Source organism: Barbus barbus, assembly GCF_936440315.1.
Source record: "Barbus barbus genome assembly, chromosome: 37".
Lineage (NCBI taxonomy): Eukaryota > Metazoa > Chordata > Actinopteri > Cypriniformes > Cyprinidae > Barbus > Barbus barbus.
Window position 1 is genome coordinate 9,487,174 of NC_136715.1, and position 26,748 is coordinate 9,513,921.

The 26,748-nt window shown below is 35.8% G+C and overlaps 1 protein-coding gene across 1 annotated transcript in view; it reads right to left on the reverse strand.

Annotated features, from left to right (window-relative positions):
* LOC306856918 (voltage-dependent P/Q-type calcium channel subunit alpha-1A-like) overlaps positions 1–26,748 on the reverse strand; it is a gene marked incomplete at its 3' end in the record, with an annotated part of 134,325 nt that overhangs the window by 59,970 nt on the left and 47,607 nt on the right. Inside the window, exons 3-4 of the mRNA XM_079396470.1 lie at positions 14,392–14,516; positions 13,954–14,093 (exon numbers count right to left, since the gene is read on the reverse strand). Of these exons, the coding sequence (XP_079252596.1) occupies positions 13,954–14,093; positions 14,392–14,516 (265 nt within the window). The remainder of the gene's footprint in view (positions 1–13,953; positions 14,094–14,391; positions 14,517–26,748) is intronic.

Consider the following 26,748-nt stretch of genomic DNA (forward strand, 5'->3'; position numbering starts at 1 on the left):
GGACTAAAGTGCTTTGGCTGCTGATACAATATCGGTTTACACTTTATTTCGTGGAACAGTGGAAACTTAGATGCGGGAAGGAATAAACTGCCTCCAGCTCAGGCAGTGAAGAACACTTTATGTACAGTAAGTGCAGTGAGGATAACAGAGCACCGCTGACTGCGCTGATATCCTACTACACACTAAAAGGCCTGCGGTAAATTTGATGGAAGAGTGGACTGACGTGTGTGTGTGAGAGAGGGAGGGAGTGTGTGCAAGTTTGAGACAGATGGAAATGTTAAGAGACAGTGAGAGTGTGTATATATGTGCAAAAGTTTGAAGACAGGCTACAGACCCTGCGCCCAGGTTAGAAAAGAAGAGAGGGCCTGTTCACATCTATTTGGTTCATAAGAACTCTTTGTTGTGAACTGTCAAATAAAGTAGCTTTTGAAGGAAACAGGATGTTATTTTGAAAACAACATTAACAGTAACTGGCCAATACTGAAAGAGGTGAAATTTATGATTGATAAATTAACTTGAAATTGCTATTTTTTATTTTCTGAAGAACATACGTGAGTGTGAGTGGTGCTTGCCCATAAAAAACTATGCCCATGGCCGTCTAGATGCAGCTGGACAGTTTTTTAGTGCACTGCAATTCATTTGTTAGGTAAATGCTTACTGGTCCAAGTCAAAATAGCATACTGTCAGTGATATACAAGGCAGCTAGCTGTAAACGGCATTTAACTTTAAGTAACTTCAAACTGTTGCTCTGAATGACAACATTTCATGCTAATACATATATAATAGCTATAGCATCCCTACTGTCAGCACTAAGAACGTAAAACAAAATAGAAGCATTTGTGTTCACGTCAGTGATACTTTAGTATAGAGACACTATTATAGACATTATTAATTGGATTAATTCATTTACATTTACTTAGTTTTACTAATAAAAAAAATTCAAATGTCTATTTATTATTATTTTTTTATTTCAGTTCTAAGTTAAATGGATAGTTCACCCAAAAATGAAAATTCTGTCTTTAATTACTCACCCTCATGTCGTTCTAAACCCGTAACACCTCCGTTCTCACGACAGCATATACTGTTTACGTTCAGGTGAATAGCGCAAGGGTGACGCGGAGACGAATTGTTGAATAAAGTCGTTATTTTTGTTTGCTACGTTTCTGGACGTTGATCATGTTAATTACATTGCTGTCTATGGGAGGGTCAGAGAGCTGTCAGAATTCATAAATATATCTTAATCTGTATTCCGAAGATGAACAGAGGTTTTAGGGGTTTAGAACAACATGAGGGTGAATAATTAATGACAGAATTTTCATTATGCCTGTAAACTAAATTAAAATCACAAATTAAAAATGGTGCCTTGGCAACTAGCTGAAATAGAATTTATTTTATTTTAGTTAACATTTACTTTAGGACAAAACATCTTTCTATGAATTTAGTTTAAGTTAACACATTCATTCATTTTTTAAAAGTCAAACACAAAGTTTAGGATATTCACTTCCATTCAGATTGCACTTTTGCCTCTTCCAGGATTATTCTAATATGCTCATCAAATTAGAAAAAAAAAAAAAAAGAATTGAAGAAATTAAAATATACGGTCCCACTTTATATTAGGTGGATTTAACTAAATGAATCATTTGGTACAATGCACTTATTGTGTATATACACGTTTTTACATTATACTTATATTTTAAAAATACTTGCATGTAATTACATTTACAATTACACTGTTGGCCCATCCTTTACACCTTAGCCCACCCTTAAACCTACCCACGCCACCAAACCTGTCCCAAACCTTACTCGTATCCCACCTCAATAGCAGCAAAAGTTTTTGCAATACAATATGAACACAATGAGTACATTGTACTTATTTTTTGATGTAAGTACATAGTAGTTAAGGCCAAGGTGAATACATTATCAGAAAATGTTTACTCTGGAAGTGAACTAATCCTTTAAAGTACACTCATCATTACAAAATGCCAATAAAATTGTTAAAAACTAGTAAATTAAAAACAGCAATCTGTATTTAAAAAACTTTTAATAAAATAACTTACTTCTTACCCAGAGTTATTCTAAAATGTTTGTCAAATTAGTAAGAAAAAAACTGATTTCAGTGCCATTTGTGATTCTTTCAACTAAATAAATCTCTGTATTTCTCACAGTCTTTGGTGAGGTAGTCGCGGGAGAGTCCTGTGAAGGGAATAAAGTGTGATTTGGGAAACTCTTGAGAGGACAGACTGAAAGACACACCGTTAGCCCTGAGAATGCAGAGTGGTAAAGGGAAAGAGAAAGCCCCTCAGCCCCAGGGAGAGGACGATGACAGGGTGAGATAGAGGGATTCACAGGAGCGACAAGGCCTCCGTCTGCTGGGGAAAACCTGACAATCAATCAGAGCACACACACTGACGGAAGGGCTTTCACTTTTTACCTTTTCTCCCTACACCAGTTTATCGCTCCTTCTCTCCTCTATTGCGTCATTAGGTCTGGTGTTTGTAACGTCACAAAAAATAATCCTTCAAAATACATGTCATAACCCAAATATGTAAAATGACTGCGAGGTATTGTGAGAAAGGGTGTGGCTACGTCTGGTAGAAGTTAGCGAAACAGCTAATATTGGCTGCAGTTTATGCGCATATATGTATGTGTATGATTATACTGTTAGAAACATAATATGTTCATACGTTTACATGCTTCAAGAATTTTTCTAAGAATAGATTCCGTCTCGCTCATTTGCTTTAAAAAAAAAATGAGGATGACGATCGTGGAAGCCTCTCTCCAACATCACGCCACCAGGTCTCTCCCCATTCACGGCATCACCATAGCAACCGGCGATTCCTCTTTTACCAGCCTCCTCTCATTCATAACCGTTGCTGCGGCAACGGGCCCTCTGTCATTGATGGAATCTCGTTATTGCCGCTGCAACCGGGCCAGGTGTGAGAGATAAAGGGCTCCCTTTCGATTGATCTCTGTTCCATTTCATACGGCGAGGATTCTCTGACTGACCACAGTGTCTACATGCAGTTTATGTTCATATCTCATTAGCGTGTCCTCTGCATGTTGCACATGTTGTCTGTGCACAAAATCAACCCATTTCTGCTATAAAACGGCGCATCCTCCAGCTTTTCGTTGCAGCTGAATCTAGGTCATCCTGATATGCAGCCGAACTCTACATTATTCAATGCTGTACACTCAGGCCCGTGCGTCTGGGAATACAGTGCATTTGTGCAGTACATGAGGGTGTTTGTTCAGGGAGTGTGACAGGGATCTGGTATCTCAAATCTTGTTTCTTGAACCACAATTTGTAAAACAGGCCTCTTGTTTACGTCAAAGTACTGGAATAGGTTTCTTCTTTGTTAACTTCTCATATCGGGCTTCTGCGTGAGGGTTTGATTTGATAAGCACGGCTACAGACTGCTGAAAGGGTTCATTGTCAAGTCTGGGAAGAAGATATTACATCATTTGTTAATATTTATAATACATTCCTTAATGGTATTATTATCTTCCTCCTTGACTTAGCTTTCTTTCCTAGTCTTACCCTAGTGAAAAATAAATCTAAATATCATTTGAAATATATTTATTTCATGCTAAGGTTACTACAAATACATTTACATATTTATGTACTTAATAAAGATACCCTGCAGTTGTACTTTTTCTATACAAAACAGGCATACTTTAAGTCTGCTAAACAGGTCAACTAATTTTGTGCTTAATGCACTTTAATTGTGTGGAAGTAGTGCTGAAATCCAACTAAAGATACAAAGTATATTTGATTGTGCTAAAGTGGAACTATTGTAAGTATACTTCAGGTACACTTTAAATATAGGCTTAATATTAAAGAAATGTGCATTGAGCACAAGTAGTACTCCAAGTAAAGTTTAATTATCATTTTTATATCAGTAAGTCTCGAGCGATATGTCAATAAATATGTTAATAGATTTGCACTATACTTAGTGTGTAATATAAATAATTAAATAATTTTTTAAATATATATAACTTTTTTTACTAGGGTAGTCATTGCTAATGCAGACATCACTTTCATTATTGCTTATATTTGTGACCCTGGACCACAAAACCAGTCATAAGGATACATTTTTTAAAACTGAGATTTAAACAGCATCTGAAAGCTGAATAAATATGATTTCCGTTGATGTATTGTTTGTTAGGATAGGATAATATAGGACATATATTTGAAAATCTGGAATGTGAGGGTGCAAAAAAAAAAAAAAAATATAAAAAAAAATATATATATTTTAAAGTTGTCCAAATGAAGTTCTTAGCAATGCACATTACAACAGTAATCAAAATGTAAGTTTTTAACTAAAATATCTTCTAATATCGTCTAATAATCTATTTATTTTTGGCTCATACAATGTATTGTTGGCTACAAATATACCCGTGCTACTTATGACTGGTTTTGTGCTCCAGGGTCACATTTAAGGTTATGGATTTAAATGAGCCTTTAATTTAAGGAACTACAGGTTGGGATGTAACTTGACCTGCAATTTTTGAGCATAAATAATATACATATATAATATATATAAATAATTTACATAAATAAAATACAAATCACGAGGCTTACTGAGGTAAACTGTGTTGTTACCTAGGAAATTAGAAATTAACTAAGGTGTAAAGAGGGTGACAAAAAAACACCAGAAATGTAATATGTGGGGTCATAAAAATGCCATCTTTGGGCACTGTTTTCCAAAAAAATGCAGACTGATTTCAACAATAATTACGATAATGAGAAATGTTTCTTGAGCCCCAAATCAGCGCATTAGAATTATTTCTGAAGGATCATGTGAAACTGCAGAATGAAGTAATCGCTGCTGAAAATTCAGCTTTGTTATAACAGAAATAAAAACATTTTAAAATGTTTTAAAATAGAAAACTATTATTTGAAACGGTAAGAATATTTTACAATATAACAATTTTACTGTATATTCAATCAAATAAATGCAGCCTTGGTTAGCATAAGACAAAATGCTTTCAAAGCATTAAAAACCTTACCAAACCCAAATGTTTGAATGGTAGAGTATTGCATAGTATCCCATACAATAATATCATCATATTTTAAGTATAATGTTCTATATTTATATATAGCTGGGACTTGGAGGATCTTTGAGGTTCTTTAGACCTATAGCAACTCCTTAGCAATGCAAAAATGTTAAAATGTAGTTTTAATTTCAATTGTCATGCTTTTATTTGTTTGCTCCTGCTTTTCTCAACACAGCTGATGGTCACTCCCTCTACTTCTTCTCATCCTCTCTGTTGCTTGTTACCAAGCACCTGCATCTCCCCTGCATCCTCACATTTCCCCACCTCTCTCCCTTGGCTCCCTTTTTTTCCACAAATGCTTTTTTTCCTATTAGTCCCTACTTGCATGGTTACATTTGTGATGAAAGAAAAATGAGAGTGAGGGAAACATGGAAAACCTCTTCCACTCTTTACTACTGCATAACACAATGATGCAGTCTTTTGCTATAACACACACACACAGTCTCTGTCCATTACTGTGGGCCTAGCGGCCTAATCCGCTCTTTCTCGCTCTCGCTTTCTGTTGTCGTTCTTCCCACCTGTTCTTATGTGGCAGCCAGCATGTGTGTGGCCTTCTCAAGGACAAGAGAAAGAGGGACTTTATGAGCACACACATGCAGAAGGTGCATGTTAACGTGTGTAACATGACGTGTGTTGTGAGAAAGAGAAAGCGAGACAGAGCGAGGTTGTCTACCTGGGTGAATATTGTACCACTGCCATCACTTCCATTATCATTATTGCTCTGCAGTCATTTAGAGAAAGACATCCTTCCCTTCACCTCCATACAGACATTAACACACATACACACACACACACACCCTGAAACACACTTACTCTAACATCAACACACACTCAACAAACACACTTCACTTAAAGTGCATCTATTCCTGAAACGCGCTTTTAACCTGGTGTCCGGTCAACGCAATGGTTCCTTTAACACAGACATCACTTCCTGGACATCTTCTCAAAAAAGATTTCATACACATGTAGATACAAGAACACAAGATTACACTTCTATTTTAAGACTTTTTGGAACTCTAAGCCACATTAGAGAATGGAGAGGAAATGATGCAAAGAAGAGGAAGATGAGTGTAAGAGGCAAGCCAGATTCTAATTCATGCCATATGAAAGAAAAACCACAAAAAAGACCTGCCATGATACATAAAAAAAAAAAAAAAAAAAAATTTTTTTAATTATATATGATGAATATATACAGTATATTACTTCCATAAACTGACATATTCCAAAAAATAAATGTTGGGTGGGTTTTTATTTAATGCAAATTGATTGGCTCGTGAAAAAAGAAAGTTAAATACTGAAGCTGGCGAGTTGAAAAATAAGAGGGATTTGTGATGTCAGCCAGAAAGGAAAGTTGTTTCAGAGGCAGGGCAAGTTATTTCTTTCTGATTTAAGATAATAACATCCATAATTGAGCATAATGCTTAATGTAATGCACTTTAAAGTGTTTTTGAGTGAATACATTCCCAAACTGGAAACAGTTTGTACTGGTTCAAACATAAACTAGACTGGAGCATGCATGAATGGATTGCATTGACATGCAAACTACAAAAACTGTAAATGCCTTTTTTTTTTTTATTAAAGGTGTCATAATGCTGTTCCATGCCATTTCAGCCCAATGTAACCACTCATATTGGTCCATATTTACATTTAAATGTTCCTCTCCATATACATTTTGAGTAGCATAGCATTAAAATAAGTGACTATATGAGAGTGTCTGGACAGAGGGAGATGGCGAACCAGAGAAAGTAAAGATAGGCAGAGAAAAAGCAGAGAGAGTGGTGTCTTCTCTGGCCTTCCATGGTTCTCTCTTATTATATAACATTGCTATGGAAACAGCTGCGCATGGCAGCGCAAAGGTGTGTCCAGAAACTGAGAAATCTTCTACAGACTAAACCATGGTGTTATTCTCTTGGTCTCGCTCACTCTCTCACTCTTTTCCTCTCTGTCTCTCTTCGCTGTGTGTGCCAGTAGTGAAGTCACAGATTGGCACGGAGCAGGCAGCCAATAGTCAGCGCTGTCACGACTCAGGAATCTGCCAAGTAAGAGCTGTACATTGGCAAGACGTGCATAAGCAGTGGCAGTGGCAGTGGTAATACTGAGTGTGATAGAGAGCTAATAACAGTACTGGTTCAAAATGGAAGCAGTGCTAAATGGTGCAAAATTAATTAAAACCAAAAATGATCAAATATATCAAAATGAAGTAATGGTAAACCTATTTCAATAAAAAAAAAGTATTACTCCTCATTTTTTATTTAATATATTCCTACATATAATGCTAACAAGCAAGAGAGAGAAAGAGAGAGACAAGGAGATGATATTTATACTGTATGTATGTATGTATGTATGTATATATATGTGTGTGTATGTATGTACACACACACACACACACACAAGTAGTTCTACATGATGTCGAATAAAAAAAAAATCAAGTGAATTGAAATGAAAAACTAGTATTAAAGTAGTAACTAGTAGTTTACTAGTAACGTATTACTCATGTTTTTATATATTATATACAGAACAAATCGTGTATCATATTATAATGATAATGATTTCACACACACACACACACACACACACACAGTATTATTATAATATGATTTGTAACCACGATCCATGATATAACTGCATTATACCTGTATAATATATTTACACACACACAGTGATATTAACACCGTAACAGTACTAAATGAGTACTACTAGATGATGAAACAAAAAAGAAAAATATCATAATGAATTAAAAAGAAAAACTGTATATTAATACAATATATTATGCATATATCAAATAAAATATGCATACATTAATATACATATCTTTGCATGCTGTAAGGTACAGACTCTAAAACATGCGTACATTAATATAGATGTATTTGCATTAGGTACCGCAAAAAAAATCCTGATACTGGGGGAAAAAGGCAAGTTCATGTCATTATTTGTCAACTACTCAAATGCAGATTCAACATGAGCTCTTTCAGACTATCCGCTGTGACCAGTGACCGCTCCGTGACCAGCAGTAAACTCTGCTCAGAGGTCATGAGAGTCTGTCACTCTGCTGTCAAGCTTCATTGACATCTTGATGTAAAATCTGCGAGGTGAAACTAAAATGTAGAACTAAAGCTTTGGAGCTGATGGAAAGGCACTCAGGGGAGAACTGCAACCACAGCCCTTGTGAGAACTAGCATCCGTGTTCAACTGACTCTAAAGAGAACAGGCGACCAAGGCTAAAGGTTTAAGCATGTGAGAAGGAACAATGAAATTAAATCAGTCTCTATTATCCTGTTAATTATGTTCGTACTAATTCTAATAGTGATTCTAGATTTTATTCGAACACAAAGCAACTCAGATTTCTCAGAATTCGATAGGGCTGAAACAATCTAACCCTAGCATAGCAGCCAGTTTTCATTATTTCACAGTTATAGTTATTATATTGGTCTCTTCAGAGCATTATAACTGACATGTACCCACACTTTTAGATATAGACAATCATATTTAAAGGGTTTGTTTTGCGTGGCTGCAGTATGAGGAAAGAATTGGCTCTGTGAACCAACTTTAAGACCAAGAAAAATCTTCTGCAAGCTGGTAATGTTGGCAGTGCACTGAACAACTGTGCAAGCAGTAAGCAGTAATCCTACTATGGCTAGCACCCATTAACTGCCTGTTATTAAATCAGGACTACTGAGTAAACATCACATGACAAAATTTATATAAAACAAAGTTGATATGTTTTTTTCTGATTATTCATATGCCACTATGCCATGTAAAATAGAAAAACAAATGGTCTAAAAGTATGGGCCTGTGTCAGTAAAACATTTGTAATTAAGTAAGTTTGTACAAGAACTTCTTTCCAGCCGCTGTTAGGTTAGTGGCACAGGATGTCAGGAAGGGAAAGAAGTATTCCATCCCATAACTCTTTCTTACTTTGGAGGACTAGTACTTTCTATCTCGCCTTTCTACGGACCAATGGACAGATATTTGTGTCTCCTATTATTCCCTTAAAATGTGAAACATTACCAGAATGTGCAATATTATGCATTTATAATTTGGTTATTATTATTATTATTTTGCCTATAAAGATGACTCTGCGAAATGCACATGAATTCCAATGTACCTGTACTACAATGTACCTGTGCAAATGGCAATAAATTCAATTCAATAAATTGTAATATGTTAATAACCTTATTTTGATTTAAATAAAATGGTAAAAAAAAGTAAACTAAAAAGTAGCTAAATATAACTAAAATGTTGTCACGGTGCACACAGCAAGGATGAACGAGAAACACGAGACGAGGAGGTAAACTCAAATTGAATAAATCCAAACAAGGTAAGGCAAGACAAAGCAAGGCTAACACAGACAGGAACACCGGGGAGTAACGAGTAGACCAGACGACACAAAACTGAACAGGCAGGAACTTAAATACACAGGCTAATTACACAAACACAGCTGGACAAGAATTAACTAATAATCACACTAAACAAGGACCGGAAACAAACCAAAATAGGAAACATGAGGCAGGAACACATGACACACATGACAGAGGACTGACAAATGTATGGAAGCTTGTTTCCACTACAGGATAAAATAAATAAATAAATAAATAAATAACTTAAAATACCATTTTTTTGTTTCTACCATGAAAGTAAAAAAAATTTCTCATTGAGACATTTTTATCTCACGTTTCATGCAAATCTATATCTTGCAATTCTGTTATATTGCTCCATTCAGACTTTTTTTTCTCAGAATTACGAGGAAAAGGTTTAAATTGTAAGATAAGTTTTGCAATTAAATTTTTAAATGTTTTTTTTTTTTTTGGCCCGTGACGAAAAGAAGCGTCTATAAAAAATAAATAAATGGTTACTTTATTTTACAGTGTCCTTGTTACAGTATAAATATACATTTACACTAAGTGCTGAATAATATTAATTGATATATAGTTAGAGTTAGAATGAGGGTTTGGTTTAGGGTTAGTTGCACATAATTATGCATAATTTATTTTTATTTCAATAAGTACATGTAACGTGTAACAAGAACAATGTAAAATACAGTGTAACCAAATATATTGAAAAAACTAAACTAAATAAAAAAAAAATGGTCTCACTTTATTTTAAGGTAAAATTCTTTAAACTGTTTGTTTACTACGACTTTAGCCTTAATATACTCACAATTTGCTGCTTATTAATAGTTAGTAAAGTAGTTGTTAAGTTTAGGTATTGGGTAGGATTAGGGATGTAGAATATGGTCAGGTAGAATAAATGTTTTATAAGTACTAATAAACAGCCAAAATGTTAATAATAGGCATGCTAATACGCAACTAGTTACTATACTAATGTGTTATAAAAAAAATAAAAATAAAATAAAAGTTCTACTGGACAGAAAGAGAAAAAAAAGACAGGATAACTTCACTTCCGTGAGGAACACAACATGACAGACCAACATGACAGAAAGTGTGCGTGTTTGTTTCAGTAGGTAAAGGTGTGTATGAGTCTGACTGTAAATAGAAATCAAAGCTGCAGGAAGCAGCATGGAGGAGGATGCATTTTATCATCAAAGTGCAGCTCTTTCTCTCTAACACACACATACACACACACACAGCGATACTGCTGTGAAAGCCAGCTGATGCTTACAAATGTGTCCAATGTGAGCACACAGCAGTCAACGGTGAGTAAAAATGTTTATTGAGGATGTAGTTAATGATTAGCCATGTTCAGTTTTGCAGCTGTTTGTGTGTGTTAAGATCTGTCCATGTCTAAAAGCAGGGCTAGTTGATTGATCATCTGCAGTAGTGAAAAGCAGGTTACTGCAGCAGCTAACGAAAACACACACACACACACACACACACACACACACACACACACACACACACACTCGCCCTGTCCTTTACGTTTCTCTCGTTCTCGTTCTCATTCTCTTCCTCTCCCCTTCCACCTCTATCCTCGATGTTCTAGTTTTGCTCCCCACCCTCTCTTCATTTCTACTTTCACTAGTTTCCTTTTAAACAGACAAGAACTGCTGGTTGCATGGTGTGTTTTGAATGCTGGTATGTTGGTGTGCCTGCTAGTCTTCTTAAAGTGACAGCTCACTCAAAAATAATTCCATCTTCGTCAGGTGCATGCGAAATTGCATACTGAGTAGGTACTATATTAGAAATTGAACTTACTTTGCGATAGTTAAAAAAATATGTTGTATATAGTATGAATATGGGTGGTACGATTGAAATGCGGACATACTTTGTCTGCCATGTGGTTATTGTCATGTGACCTACTGTACCAGCATCAGTTGTACTGCTTCACTATCATTCATAAATCCTCTCCCATTGCCTCATTGTATGATAAAATTTCCATCGACTGCATACTTCAGAATCCAGGCACAAGTAGCAGGTCATCCGAGTACTTTTCGTCTATTGTTTTTCGAATACTATGTACTGTATTTGGACACACTAATTTTTTTTGGATCAGTTACTGTTTTTCGTATATTACATAGTAGGTAAGTATTTGATTTCAGACAGCGATTTATTGACCTTCATGACATTCCGAACCTGTATGGCTTTCTTTCACTAAAAATATATCTATATATAAAGTCTCTTTTGCTCACCAAAATTGCATTTGATCAAAATACAGTAAAACAGTAATATTGTAGGATATTATAAAAAAATTTAAATAACGGTTTCTATTTTAATAAAAAGTTTTTGTCAAAATGTAATTTATTTCTGTGATGGCACAGCTGAATTTTTAGTAGCTATTACTCCAGTCTTCAGTGTTTGCGTGATCCTTCAAAAAACATTATATGTTGATTTGGTGCACAAAAAACTATTCTTATTACCATCAACGTTTATTTTTGCGGAAATCATGATTAATGCATCCTTGATAAATAAAAGTACAAATTTCTTTGAAAAAAAGCAGTGTGTATATAAAAGGACATTCATCGGAATGTCCAAGATGCTTTTTTCATACAAAGTCAGTGACAATATTGTAACAATGTGTCACTATTTAATTTTATTAAAAGGAGAAGTCTGGACAAAACATTTTTGTTCCATGTATAAAAAGAAAGCTATACAGGCATGGAACAACATTTAACTAATGACAAATGTGCACTACTTCTTTAACTAGCTCAACCAGCAAGCCTCCCTTGGTCAATCATAATTATCATGCTAGTTGAACATAATTTTTCAGCTCAACCAGCAAGACCAGCACTAAGCAGGATAAATCAACAGGGACCAACATGGAAATGAAAGGTTTTCAGGATTTTCACTAGGGATGCATCGATCCGATACTCAGTATCGGTATCAACTCCAATACGGGCATTTTCTGTGGATCGGGTATCGGTCAGACGAGACCGATCCAAATCCGATATTGCGCGTATACTATTCTGTGTTATTGTTGAGCCCCACGAAAGCACAAAAACATTATAAAGCACTATAAAGTCAAAGTCCAAGTGTTCTGAAAAAGAAAGGCTATTAATAACCTAATGTATAGCACAGTAATGGAGGTGGCAACATATGATAGACTCCATTTAAAAGAAATATCTTTTAATTTTATAGTTTATATTTATATATAAATACATTTACTTCTTTCATTAATGCATTTTACAACAATACAAAGAGCAATGTTTAACATTTTACCAGATTTAGTCCTACACTTCACTTTTTTATTTGTTTAATGCTATGCTACTTAGATTTCCTTTCTAAATAATGTTATTTATTTCACTAAATGTTTAGGTTTCATAAAATTGTGCACTCATGATTTTTCTAGAATAACTTTTGCTTCTAAATTATCCACTAACCTAGTTTATAATAGTATTTTTGTCATAGATTATGATTATATATTTTTTCATTTGTTATTTTTCATTAAAATGAAGTTATATTTAGTAGACTGTGTTTAACACACACAAGAGTGATGATCAGGTCAACACACAGAGGTATAGAAATTCTAAATTGATCTATAAAAAAAAAAAAAAAAAACCTGCGCTGGTATCAGATCGGAAATGGCCGATACTCCGAATTCTCTGGATCGGATTTGAAAAAATGGTATCTTTGCATCCCTAGTTTTTACTCCATCTTGGATTCTTCCATTATTCATTCCATTCGTCTTTTCACATCAACCAACACCTTCTCTCTCCCTTTCTAATTTTCCAATATTCCAAAGCCCAGGGGAATGGAGTAATGGAGTCACATGGCCCTGCTTTCTTTAGCACTCCAATACTACAATACATCCCCCCTACACACCCGTCTGTCTCTCTCTCTCTTTCTTTCTCTCTGCTTCCCTGTGAGGTGACATTTCAGACGTGCCCTGATGGTTGCTCCCTACAGTGCTGCTGTGATCTGCCGGTGTTTGAGAATCCATGTGTGCGTATGTGTGCCTGTGTGTGTGTGTATGTGTGAGAGAAAGAGTGCTCATTAAGGCATGACGGAGCCAGTGTCCAACCAGACCTCTGCTGTGTACGGTAGCATTGCTTCACACACAGAGTTCCAGAAGGGGCGTGACTTTCTCTGGTCTAATTTAGGCCATGCGAAAAGTACATCTTTTAGTACACGTTATAGATAATGTGCAGTCAGCCGGGGTAATAAGGCAATCTATAATCTATTTTATACCTGAGTTATGAGCTTAAAAAGGCTGAAATGCTAAGTTAAACATGATAAAAAGTTTTTGTATTGCTTTGTCATCTAGTCTGAATCATGAACAAATGACTCTAAACGAATTGATCAAAAAGAGCCTCAAACTCCACTGACAACACAAATCATACAAAAATATTTGATATCAGAATGCCACTACTGACCAATCATAATCAAGTGTTTCATAGAGCCATCTAATAATTGTTTATATTGACTCATAAATCGAGCAGCTCAAATTCTGTTTTATTGTATTTTACCATGACACCAGAGTGTGTGTGTTTGTGTAACTCACCCTGTGAGCACCACTACAAAGTCCATCACGTTCCAGCCGTTTCTCAGGTAGGAGCCCTTGTGGAAGGCAAATCCCAGTGCAAGAATCTTAATGCCCGACTCAAAACAGAAAATTGCAATAAAATAGGGCTCTGTGTCATCCTGCGAGAGAAAGAAAACCACAGATGGGACTATTATAAAAAACATTTTCACTTTACATTCACAATGCTTGGCAATTTTTAACTAAACTTTTACTGTGTGTTTGTGTGTGTGTGTGTGTGTGTGCATCTACACAAAGGAGCAGTTCACACAAAAATGAAAATTAAATTCTTAGCAGATTTTCATATTTGGGTAGGTTATAGTAGTTATTTCTAGCTGTACATAAAAACAATAGTCTATGCAATGTCCCCATTTAAATTTAGCTCAGTAAATGTGTGTGTGTGTGTGTGTTCCACTTTACCAGTCGTTCTGACAGTGGAGTTTTGTCTCCATCTGGTAAGTGTTGTTCAAGAGCCAGTACGATGCAGTTGGCAATGATGGTGGTCAAAATCATCCACTCAAACGGAGTAAGAGGCAAAGTTAAGGCTAAAAACAAGCTGGATTCATCATATCAAACATATTTAAAATGCAAAAACATTTTTAAAATGACTATGCAAACATAAAACTGCATGAACTTTGCAAAAAAAATAACCACAGTATATGTTGAAAAATTATTTTTATTATACTATAATGTCAAGAGTAATATAATATAATATAATAATATTACAACAAAAACAAATCATGCGATATAGTGTAGTCTTCCTCCAGAGTTTGGATAAAACATGTGCATTCAAGTGAGATTGATATAGAGCTGTAAGCCTGGGCTCACACATATACATACAAAAATAAACACACACACACACACACACACACACACACACACACAGGGCTGTGTTAACAATTTAAGCCCTGAAGGTATTTTTAAAGTTGTTGTTTTTTTTCTGAGTGACATATGCAAGTTAGGGCTGTGACGGTGGCAGATTTTTATCGCGGTGGTAATGGACCAACAACTGGCGATGACGTAGTGTGTGTGTATGTATATATATATATATATATATACACACACATATATATATATATATATATATATATATATATATATATATATATATATATATATATTCACTCAGTGGTTCTTTAGTAACAGGATTATGAATTTTTCAAGGGGGGTGGGGGGGTCCTGCTGGCGGTACACTTTAGGCTTACAGGGTTAAACAGATGAGTGTGGACAGATTCAGCCTGGCTGGAATAGAGCACTCATTATCCAGTTACTGTGTGTCTCTTTTTCAGCTGCCACTGCCACAGATACATACACTCAGCACTTGTCATAACCGCTTATGTCATGCGTGTGACACGTAAGCGCACACACACACACACACACACACACACACACACACACACAATCACTGTGATGACTGCTACACACTCCAGTAACATTTTATAATATATTAATAAATATTGAATAAATATTTACATTACACTCACTCAGTAAGATCATTTGCTCATCTACATCCAATCTATAAAAAAGTAATGAAACCTTGATACTAGGTGTATGTGTATTTATATCATGCAAACAATGTTTGCATATGTAGAGTATATATACATGCACACAGAGAGTATGGACATCATAATTTGCTAGACAGAGTTTAAAACGGCTATTTTATATATTTTATATATTATTCATTAAATGCAGTAACCCTAGAATGTGATATCATATCTTGTTTCTCTGTGCATTGAAAAAAAAAAGGTAATGGAAACATTTTTTTTCAGAAATTGCTAGTAAATTTCACAATAAATTACAAACTACTAGCACATTGAATTAAACATGCAATTCTGAAGTAGAAAGAAACTGTATTTTCTTTTCACACTAAAAATATTGGTTTTATTTGCAACTTTTACAGTATGTGAGCCTCTTAAGTATGAGACTATATTGCAGACCACATCTGTCTTATTCTATATACATTATGCAAGCATATGAATATGGCTCCTGAATTCACCTCAGTTTGTCTGCATACAGTGTAACATACAGTTCTGTTTAAATTGCATCAGTTATTTTGTGAAGCAAAAAGAGCAAACAGACCTCTCAGCGCTCACATCATGACTAACTTATTCCTTTCACACACACACACACACACGCTTATTTATTCAGAGCTCATTGAAATCACCAACACACAGTTAGCTCAGGGCTAACGTGGCTAACAGTACAGTGCATGCTGGGAGACTAAAAGTGGTATCCATAGCAACCACTCCAGCACTAAAGTGAGCATGCGAAGAGTAGCTGTTCTGAGAAACGAAATGTGGAGCATTTGTGTAAACCCTTCATGGCAGAAACCATGAGATGCTGCAGAGTGCTACACACTGAACTACTAAACAACCCAAATGTTTCCTTCTGCGTGAAAGCAAATCTTCCCTCTTCTCATTTCAACAGTCGTCTCTCTCGCTCTGTGTCTTTATCTACCTACTAATATGCAGTCGCACAACGCTGATGATATATGTTCCTGAAAAATAATATTCGGCTGGAGTGATAAAGATGTCTGCAGCACATAATGTGCCCTTAATAATTCACATCTCAATTTTAAGACTCGGCTAGAGAGATAGAAAGCGAGAGAGACAACAAGAGAGAGAAGGAGAGAAAAATCAGACCGAGAAGGAAAACAGTGAGAATGTGGATGTATTTAAATGAGGAGGAAAAGAAACGGAAAGGCAGAGAGAGCTGGCAACAGAGAAAGAGAGACAGAAAGGCAGAAGAGCTGTGAAATGGAGAGTTGGCTAGCGTTGGAGAGAGTCATACTGCATCTCTCCATCAGCAGTTTAAACGTGTATTAGACTAATAAGAGGTAGTGACGGTGCCAGGTCCCTCTTTCAATCTCTTTTGCTTTAATTAAAAAGTCTGTGCACAGATCTAACACTGCCAAGGATATACAATGTTTTCCTCCTATATATATTCCAACTTATACACTGTCAGAAAAATAGGTACAGTTGGGGTACATTTGTGAATTTGCACTTATTTGATAAAAATACAGAAAAAAACTACTATTAGGAAATATTATTGCAATTTAAAATAATGGTTTACTATTTTGATATTAATTTAAAACATTATTTATTCCTTTGATGCAAAGCTGATGAAAACAGTTTTTGCTGCTTAATATTTTTTTGGAACCTGCTATAATTTTTTTCAGGATTCTTTAATGAATAAAAAGTAAAAAGTACAGCATTTATTTAAAAAAAATATATATTTTGTAATAATATACACTACCACTCAAATGTTTGGGGTCTGTATTTTTTCTTTTCTTCTCTTTTTTTTTTAAGTTATATTTTACAGTACATTAAAATAGAAAACTGTTATTTTAAATTGTAATTATATTTCGTAATATTAATGTTTTTTTCTGTATTTCTGTTCATATAAATGCATCCTTGATGAGGAGAAGAAACGTCTTTATAAAACATTAAAACTCTTACTGATCCCAGACTTTTGAACGGCAATGTATATGTACCATTTAGGGGTAAATAAGGTACAAATATGTTTCCAATTGTCAAAATGTCCAAGTTTGTACCATTTCATCTCCAAAAAATTTACAAATCACTTGTGTGGGAGAAAAGATTGTTCAAGACTGCCAAACGCTGCAAGTAAAGAAATAGCTCTATTTACATACATTTTTAAGTATTGGATCCTTTCCCCTTTTATTATTATTATTATTGGTAACACTTTATAGTCAGATTTTATACTTCACATTAGTCCACTTCCTAAATTCACATTAGTCCACTTCCTAAATTAACAAATTAAGAATGAAAAACACTACTAAAACATTACTTAATTTTAGTCAATATCAATTTCAACATTTACAAAAAAGCACTTTCTCATATTGTCAAACTGTTATCTGATTAGCTGAGCAAGAACTTCCAGTAAAACAAACTCCAGTCTACATTGCTGCTAATGTCATTTGGCTACTTGAGACCAAACCCTGGCCTTATCCCTAAAAGAAAAGTCATTTGCATTAAAAAAAGAATGTCCCCAATGGGAGGTTTTGTCAGAGTCAGCTAACGTTTGAGGGCAATTTTGTCCCAAAAGTATAGTTGAGAAAACACATGCATACAGTATATATGCGTTGTAAGCACCCCAATGTAATTTCCTTTTTGGCCTCATTAGTGTCATTACAACCTTCCCATGACCACCTCTTCTTGTCCCTACATGCACTTTTTCCATCACCTCACACACACACTAGTACTTGTACACTCTCTTCCTATGCCCACACTGCATTATCAAGCATCAGCATATTGATGCTTGACTGCTCGCAACTAAAAACTCAATATTACATTATCAGAAAGCACTCGAGAGGAGAGGAGAGGAGAGGAGAGAAGAGGAGAGACGTTTAATACGGTCATTTAGCCCTTCAGGCTTTAGAAACTTTGCACTGGCAGCGCTTAACAGGCAGCAAGTCATGTGACCTCCATTGTCTGCACTTACGCATTACGTTGTTGCACATTTCTATAAGTTGGTTCCAACTTTGTCGCATTACTCTATCACACCGCCAACTGAAACTGACTTGAAAATGACTGACTTGTCATTCACCTTGTTTGTGTGTGCAAATGTTTAATCTGAAAACTTAAGCTCAAATAAACACTTCCGCCACTTCCTGCAAGAAATCACAGTAAGAATCTCATTGTAAATTTGACCTTTGGGTTAACAGGACTTTTTGGTGCAGGTAAGTGCATGCATTTAATACACATAGACGTGTAGTAGTTTTTTGTTTTGAGTGGTTTCTGTGCTCTAGATTTGAGCCGACAGTGTGCTTTAGGGGGAAACGGAGCCGGTGAGATGAGCACATTTCATCTGAAATAAAACAAACAACCCTACAAATTAAATAAAAGAATCCACAAGACTCAGCACAGGGTCTCGCCAATAGAGGACTTACTTGCCTCGCTTTCCCATTATCTCTTTCTTCTTTGGCACACCGTGGTCTTCCTATCTCCACCTTTGCATTTTTCTTTCCTCCTCATGCACTCCAAGATGCGCAAGCGTGGGAAGCGAGCCGGTGTGTTGGTCAGGCTCAGACAGTGCGGCTTAAGAACAGCGCTGCCTAGTATCCATCTGGCGAATCTATGCTCTCTCCCCAACAAAATGGACGAACTACTTCTCCTCTCCCAGACAAATAAGGACTTTTCGTATTCTGATAAATTCTGATCACTGCTGCTTCAAATGCTCCAGCATCCTCATCCCAAATCACAAGGCTTAAAGGGTTACTCCACCCCAAAATTAAAATTTTGTCATTAATCACACATTAAACCCGTAAAAGCTTAGTTCGTCTTCAGAACACAATTTGAGATATTTTGCATGAAAACTGGGAGGCTTGTGACTTTCCCATTGACTGCCAAGTAAATGACACTGTCAAGGCCCAGAAAAGTATGAACGGCATCGCCAAAATAGTCCATCTGCCATCAGTGGTTCAACCGTAATGTTACCGTAAGCTACGAGAATACTTTTTGGTATACGGGTCACTTTTAAAAGATATGCAAGTCGTCCAAAAAATCGGATATAGTCACAAAATCGGAATTGTTCATCAAGACCTGCAGTGTAAATGCAGCCATAGTGTCTGTCGTCTGCATTTCTGTAGCTGTCTGGATTGGCTCGACTACCAAATCAGACCTCAGAAAACTACAGTGAACAGTCCAGACTGCAGAGAGCCATCAATGCTCCCTTTCCCACATTCCAAAAACTGTACTCATGAGAGGAAAAGAGCTGGGAAAATCACTCTGGATCCCTCACATCCAGGACACTTCCTCTTTGAATTGTTGCATCTGGACGGCGCTACAGAGCAAAGAAACATCAGAACAGCCAGGCATTGGAAAAGTTTCCTTCCTCAGGCCATCTACCTCATGAACAGTTTAATAAATGTGCAATACACAACACTATTTATACTTAGTATCTGTACATACATACATGTATTGTCTATTGTGTAACTGTATTTATATTTATATTTATTTTTATTTACTTATTTTATTTTATTATCTGTCGCTGTCATGTACTTGGCAATAAATCTCATTCTGATTCTGGTTCTCCTCGATTGCTCTGTTTTTCTTGCAGAGGGACCTGAAGTGAGTGTGTGTGTGATCCATCATGCTAAAAAGACTTCAGTTATGAATTCCCCCTCCTGTTCCATATACGCTACACTAAAAATAGATACATAACAGATTAAAGAGCCTGCTCCTCTCCTCCTTGAAACCAATTTCTTTCACTCTGTTGCTCACTATTTTCATTTTTTTTCATTATTATTTTTATTATTTCTGGCATTAAATTCTTCAGCATGCTGTTGCGTTCGGGTCTTAAGTGACTCTTGATTCACAGAAATTTGTGGGTTACTCCAATGTCTTAGTGCCCTCTTTTCTCATTTCCCCACTCTCTCTAACGCCATCTCTATAGCATTCTTCCTCCATCATGGATCCCTTTAATGGTTTTCATTGCGGTAAGCCTGTGTTAGCCACCGAGCTTACTGCTGGATGCTAACTGCACACTCATGAGGGCTGTTTCACTGATGCAATATGCAGAAAGATCCTGATTCTGCAACCAGAGTAACATTACACTCAATACCAACACACTCATATATAAACAGTAGACTCTAATACATCTAAAACATGTTAAAGAGATAATTTACCTAAAAATGAAAATTCTGCCACTATTTATTCATCCTCATGTCATCCCCAACCTGTATGAATTTCTTCTATGAAATCCAAAAGATATTGCTAAAAATAATAAGTGATGTTGCTTTGGACCCCACTGAGTTTTAATTGTATGAACAAAAATATTTTGCAAAATATCATAACCAATTTAAAAATATTTATAAGAATAATTTTTGCGGGAGCTACCCCTTTAAGCATTGATCTAGATTCCACTTCCACTCTACCTTGAACACACACACACACACACACATACATATACTGTATATATACATATATATATATATATATATATATATATATATATATATATATATATATATGACTGTCAATAAAATGGAAATTAATTATTCAAAAATCATACAATGTGATTTTCTGGATTTTTTCTCTCACAGTTGAGGTGTACCTAAAATTACAGATCTCTCCATTCTTTGTAAGTGGGAAAACTTGAAAAATCAGCAGTGTATCAAATACTTATTTGCCCCACTGTATGTATGTATATACAGTATATATACACACAGAAACAGCAGCACACGTCATCAGCCTGTGTGATTTGAAACATATATGTGTTTGTTGCCGGTGACCATATTGATCTGTTCTGGTTGAGCTCTTGTTTGTTGTTATATTGTGATATTGATATAGTTTATACAGTGGATCCTCTATACACACTTGGTTTCAACCACAAGCCATTCTACTTTACAGCAATGATCTGACTGTAATATAAATATGTTACCTGCTCATTTTCCAGAACCTGCTGGAAATTGTCCAAAAACATGAATGAATTCCTATGGAAAATAAAATGTAGTTGTACTTGTGAAATAAATAAATTAAGCTGTATATTATGTAAGAATGTAAATGAGGACTCTCCTGCCTTGTTCTTCTACCTTTTCTACACAAATATTTGTGCTTTTATATTCTTATTCTGTCCTATATTGATAAAATACCATCTCACCCTGTGTATTGTTCTACACCTCATACATAAGTGTTAAAGGTTAGTTTTGCTGCTTAATACTTTTGTGGAAACTATGATATACTTGTTTTTAAGATTCTTTTAAATGTATGTTCTGCTGAATACAAGTATTCTTTTTTTGACAACTTGCCTTCGGTCTCCCAATTTGCTTCCAAACAACCCTGTGAAAATGCATGAGTGTATTTATGGGTGTGTGTATTTATATGTTTCAGATAGTATTACAGGTTCTTTCCACAGACATTCACTCAACATTTCTGTCACAACGCCTCAATTTTCATATTTACAGTCTGACGGTCATTTTGACATGCCTCCTTTTCACTCACTCTCTCCACTTCAGTTTCTCTCTCATTCCTCCATTTTTCCTTCAGTCTTTCCACATATACCTTTTTTCTCTCCAGTCTTTAAATGTCAATTCCGGCACCTTTCACACCCTGACATCTGCATGTTTCTCTCTGTCTTTCTGCTGTATATTAAAAAGCATTTAGTCGCTTATTCCACCCTGTTTTCTCTCCGTCTTATCTTTTATCCTTCCCTTTCAGCCTTCCTTGCTTTCCCTCCTGCATTTCAGCTTCCCTCACATTCTCTCACTCTCGTTTGAGAGTGCTGCACATCAATCATACAATCTTAATTCAGTCAGAGCGCTGCTGCCGCCTCAGCATTTCTGCAGAGAGAGAGAGAAGATAGAGGGAAGAAAGAACATAAACAGTGGCGGAACAGACGGAGAGAGAGCCCCTAGTGAGAGAAACCGAAATGGAGAGTAAGAGCAAGAGAGATGGGTGTATAAACAGAGAAGAGAGAGAAAGAGAAAACGGGAAATGCGGAGAAGTGTTGGAACTGAGGGTGGAGGGGAAGAAGAGATGCAGTGTTTTTTTCCTGCTTGTCTTCAAGTGGGCTTTAAGAAGTAAAATATCGTCAGCTGACTCAACCACAACCATATATATATATATATATATATATATATATATATATATATATATATATATATATATATATATATATATATGAATGAAAAGTTATAATTATAATTCTCCACATATTGCGTGATCTGAACCCTAAACACGATTTGTCAAAAAAAGCTAGTATTGTCCACTTTCAAGGCATCGTGGGTTCACGTTTTACTGCAGAAGCCGACAAGCGCCCTTGTAGTTTTTGAACAGAAGCCGATAAGTACGGTGGCCGAGAAGTGCAAAACAAATCACGATTCTGAAAACAAAATAACAATTCAGAAAACACAACAACAATTCCGAAAACATTATAACAAGTAAGAAAACACAATGACTAATCCGAAAACAAAACAAGTCAGAAAAAACAACGACAAATCAGACAAACCGGAAGAGGTAGGTATAGTTTGAGACAGCGCCATTGGTTTGGGAATAGACTACTCACCGCTGACTGGACGAGACATCTGTCAATCAAGGTGTACAGGAAGAACCAGAAGAAGAACAGTAGAGTCAACTAAAGCATCAGCTCCAGTGGCACAGATGATAGAGTGTGCATCATCATGTTTTTTGACGCGATTGACCCGGGTTTGATCCCGCCTTTTGCCAAACTTTTTTTTCTCCCTTTTCAAATCTCGTATCGCATCGGAAAGGCATTTATTTTCAATAAAAATTAAGGAAATAATCCAAGTTGAAAATAAAGTATCGAGTAGGGTTAGGGTAGGAGAAGGGAGGGCTTTATTGTACCAATAAGGTGGTATCAATTTTAACGTCACGGTTCGTTATGATTTTGGTACAGCAGGGGGGAAAACTAAACTTTAAAAAAAAAAAAAATAAACAGTGTTTTACTGAACAAGTTGCTCTTTCTTTAAATACATTCAGTTATAGTTAAAATTTTCTTAGTGATAAAGATCTACCTCAGCTTATGCTAAAAATTATAGGGAACCCTTTTACATTATAAGGTTACAATTAGGCCTAACAACTTAACCCAAACTTAGATTTAACTGCTATTTATTTTTAAAAAGATAATCAACACTCAACTTAAAAAAACAAAAAATGTATGCAAACATTTAAAGTGCACTTAATTTAGTTTTTAAATTAATTTATAAATAATAAAATGTCTTGGCTATTTGTTAAAATATATTCATTTACACACTTTTTTCGCGCTGAAAGCGTCCCTCTTCATGTGATCAGTGAAATCTGACTCCTGCTACAATGTGCCGCGGCTCTGCAGCACGCGCTGTATGAAGCAGATGCTTTGGAGCAGCGCAGACCATGCACTCGCACAAGTGCATATATATATATATATATATATATATATATACATATATATACATACATAGATATACACACACACACATAGTGATCACTATTTGGAGCAGCCAAACTGCATATGTATATGTTCATGAATACTGTCTACATTGGACTACATGCATTACATTACTGTGGCCAAGCACTGGGAGTTCTTTCTGTTTTATAGAGCTTCTGTATTGATCGAAGCAACAGCAAATGCACAATATGACACAGTGAGGCTACATCAGCATTACTTGACCTAAACATATCAACACTTCTCGTTTTTTGTGCATTCATTGTACTTCAGAGCTACAGCAATACTTGGATATCAGCCATTAAGAATTGCAAGTGTCCAGTATTTCTTACAGCAATAATAATTTCTCCAAGTCAGTATGTCTTACAGTAAGACATATTTCTCCATGTCAATACCACTGTTTCCACAAAGATGCGTTATGCAATCTGCAGAAAACACTGTAGCATTTTGGCTCCCAGGCTGAGCTGAGCTCTGAGCTTCAGCCAAGTGAAGCAAGTGCTGATGGGACTTGATGGAATGTCAATGGCCTAATGCAATCTGGGAGATCTACAACGAACCTGTGGGGCACACCTGCATGTGTATGTTTGTATGGCATGCACATCAGCAAGGCCAGGCCCTGATAAGAGAGGCTAAAAGCTTGTAGTCTCAGCACTGCAAACCCTAAATTGTCCCATGGGAGATTTAGGACCCTGGGGGAAAGTCGGAGATTGCACAATCCACGCTTCCAACAACAACAAAAAAAACCCTCTCCCCAATCCATTTCTCATTTAGAGGAGTGAGAAAAATGCTTGGGTAAGAGGGAAAAGGACTCATGGATCAATGAGGGGTATTGATAACTTAAGACTACAGCGCGGTTGTTGATAAGGTGTATCCGTGATTTGAACAATCCACTGTGACCCCCAATAACCCTGGTTATGAAGCAACAAAAATAAATAAATAAACAAACAAACATTACTTGTGTCTGCTAACAGCAATTATTGTAGATTTAACTGTAAACAATTAAAGATGTTGTAGTAATTTCAGTAAAAAAAAAAAGTGTAAAATGGATAAAAAAAGCTTTTAAATAATACTTTTTACATTTGTTATGAATTATTTTTTTACCATAGCCTATTTTAATAACCAGAGTATCATTAAAATTATGAGAAAATTGTGTATGACACTCATTTAAGGAATCAAAATTCAAAACTAAGATAAAACTGGTTTATTGTTGAAGCTAATAAAAATGATCACTGAATAACAGCTTCTTGTTAATGTGGACAAACAGAATGTTTCACTCTGTATCTATAAATATGAAATGAAATAGGCTGTTTTCCCAAATAATGTTTTCTTTCCTTTATAGTTTTGACTACATAAGCTTGTTATCACCTAAGAGGCCGTCCATGTCCCAGCAAAAAGAGCACAGTCCATACATTAATCATACAGAAATAAAAATAGCTAACAGTGCAACACCAGGCAACACAGATCTCCTAAAAATAATCAACAGTGCTGAAAACCTCACACTAGAGGTCTGCAAGCCCGTCGGGTCCCGAGTCCATTTGGGCCAGGCTCGGTCCATTTTTTTTTTTTTTTTACAGATCGGGCTCGGGTCAGACTCGGGCTCATTTAGCTTCTCTCCTTTTATTGTATGAAATACTGATTATATTATAAATATTATACATCGCAATAGGCTACTCAACACATATACGCACGCATTAGCATACAGGTGACAGTTGACCATGCAGTGCATCAGGGAAAGGTTGAAGCGTGGGGAGTTACCAAAAGTTCCCAATGCTTCAGGAAAAGCTGCATTTTGGATCATCGGTGCATTTGATGATGATCCTGACCCGCCATCTCCTGACTGGATGCGCCTTTAGAGAGAAATACATCTTTAGGAATTTTATAATGAAAGAGTTTTTGTTTTTGATTCAAATTATTTCGTTTTAAATTAGTAATTTAAAGCGTTCTATACATACTATATTTATCAAGTCAGTGAGGCTGTGTTTCAGTTTTTCAGAAGCGCTCCTGCTCAAAACCGAAACTGCTTTTAAAAAAAATATTATTTATATATATTATAATTATTTAATATTATTTATATTATAATAAAGCTCTACCTCACACACAGGTGTAGACCAGGCAGTGAGTCACCCTTGAATCATGATGGACACAGAATTAGCCACATTAGCAATATCTATGTTTACACTCCGAGTACTATTTATGGAACCAGATCATCATCTTGGGGACTTGATCCTGCCTCTGCAAAACCCCGTTTCTCTCCGAGTGGCCCATTTTCATCTCAGGAAAAAGCAAAGAAATTTAACATATCTGTCTATGTCATCTTGGACGAAAGACTGTCATACCTGCATATGACTGCTCATTTTTAATCAAAGGAGCATTGCAATAATGAGCAACTTTTGTTCAGCTACAAGAGCTGGCAGCACCTTTGCAGATAGTTTGACATTGAGTGTCAAAATCTAATGCTGGATAAAATTAAATTGACCAGAATTTGAAAAATTATGAAATCATTAGTTTGGTAATACTACAGGATATGAGTGTAATTAAAGGACTAAGATATTTCCCAGCTGTCAAATGGTTAATTAAATCAGGGCTTGTGTCTTCATGCAGGAGCATAGCAGTAATTAAGAGGACTCCATTTTACAACTTTGCAGAATTTTTTTTATTACCATAATTCACTGGATGCCTAGAGCACAGTGACCACAAGCTTGTCCCAGTTACTAGAAATAGAGCCTGACTGAAAAATTAATTACAAAAAAAAACAAAAAACGCTGACTGACATAAAGAGTGTCTGCAAGTAGTTGAAACCCATTTAAACTATATTTTATTCTGCAAAATTCCATGCAACTGATAATCACAGCTGAGATTTTGTTTAGTATG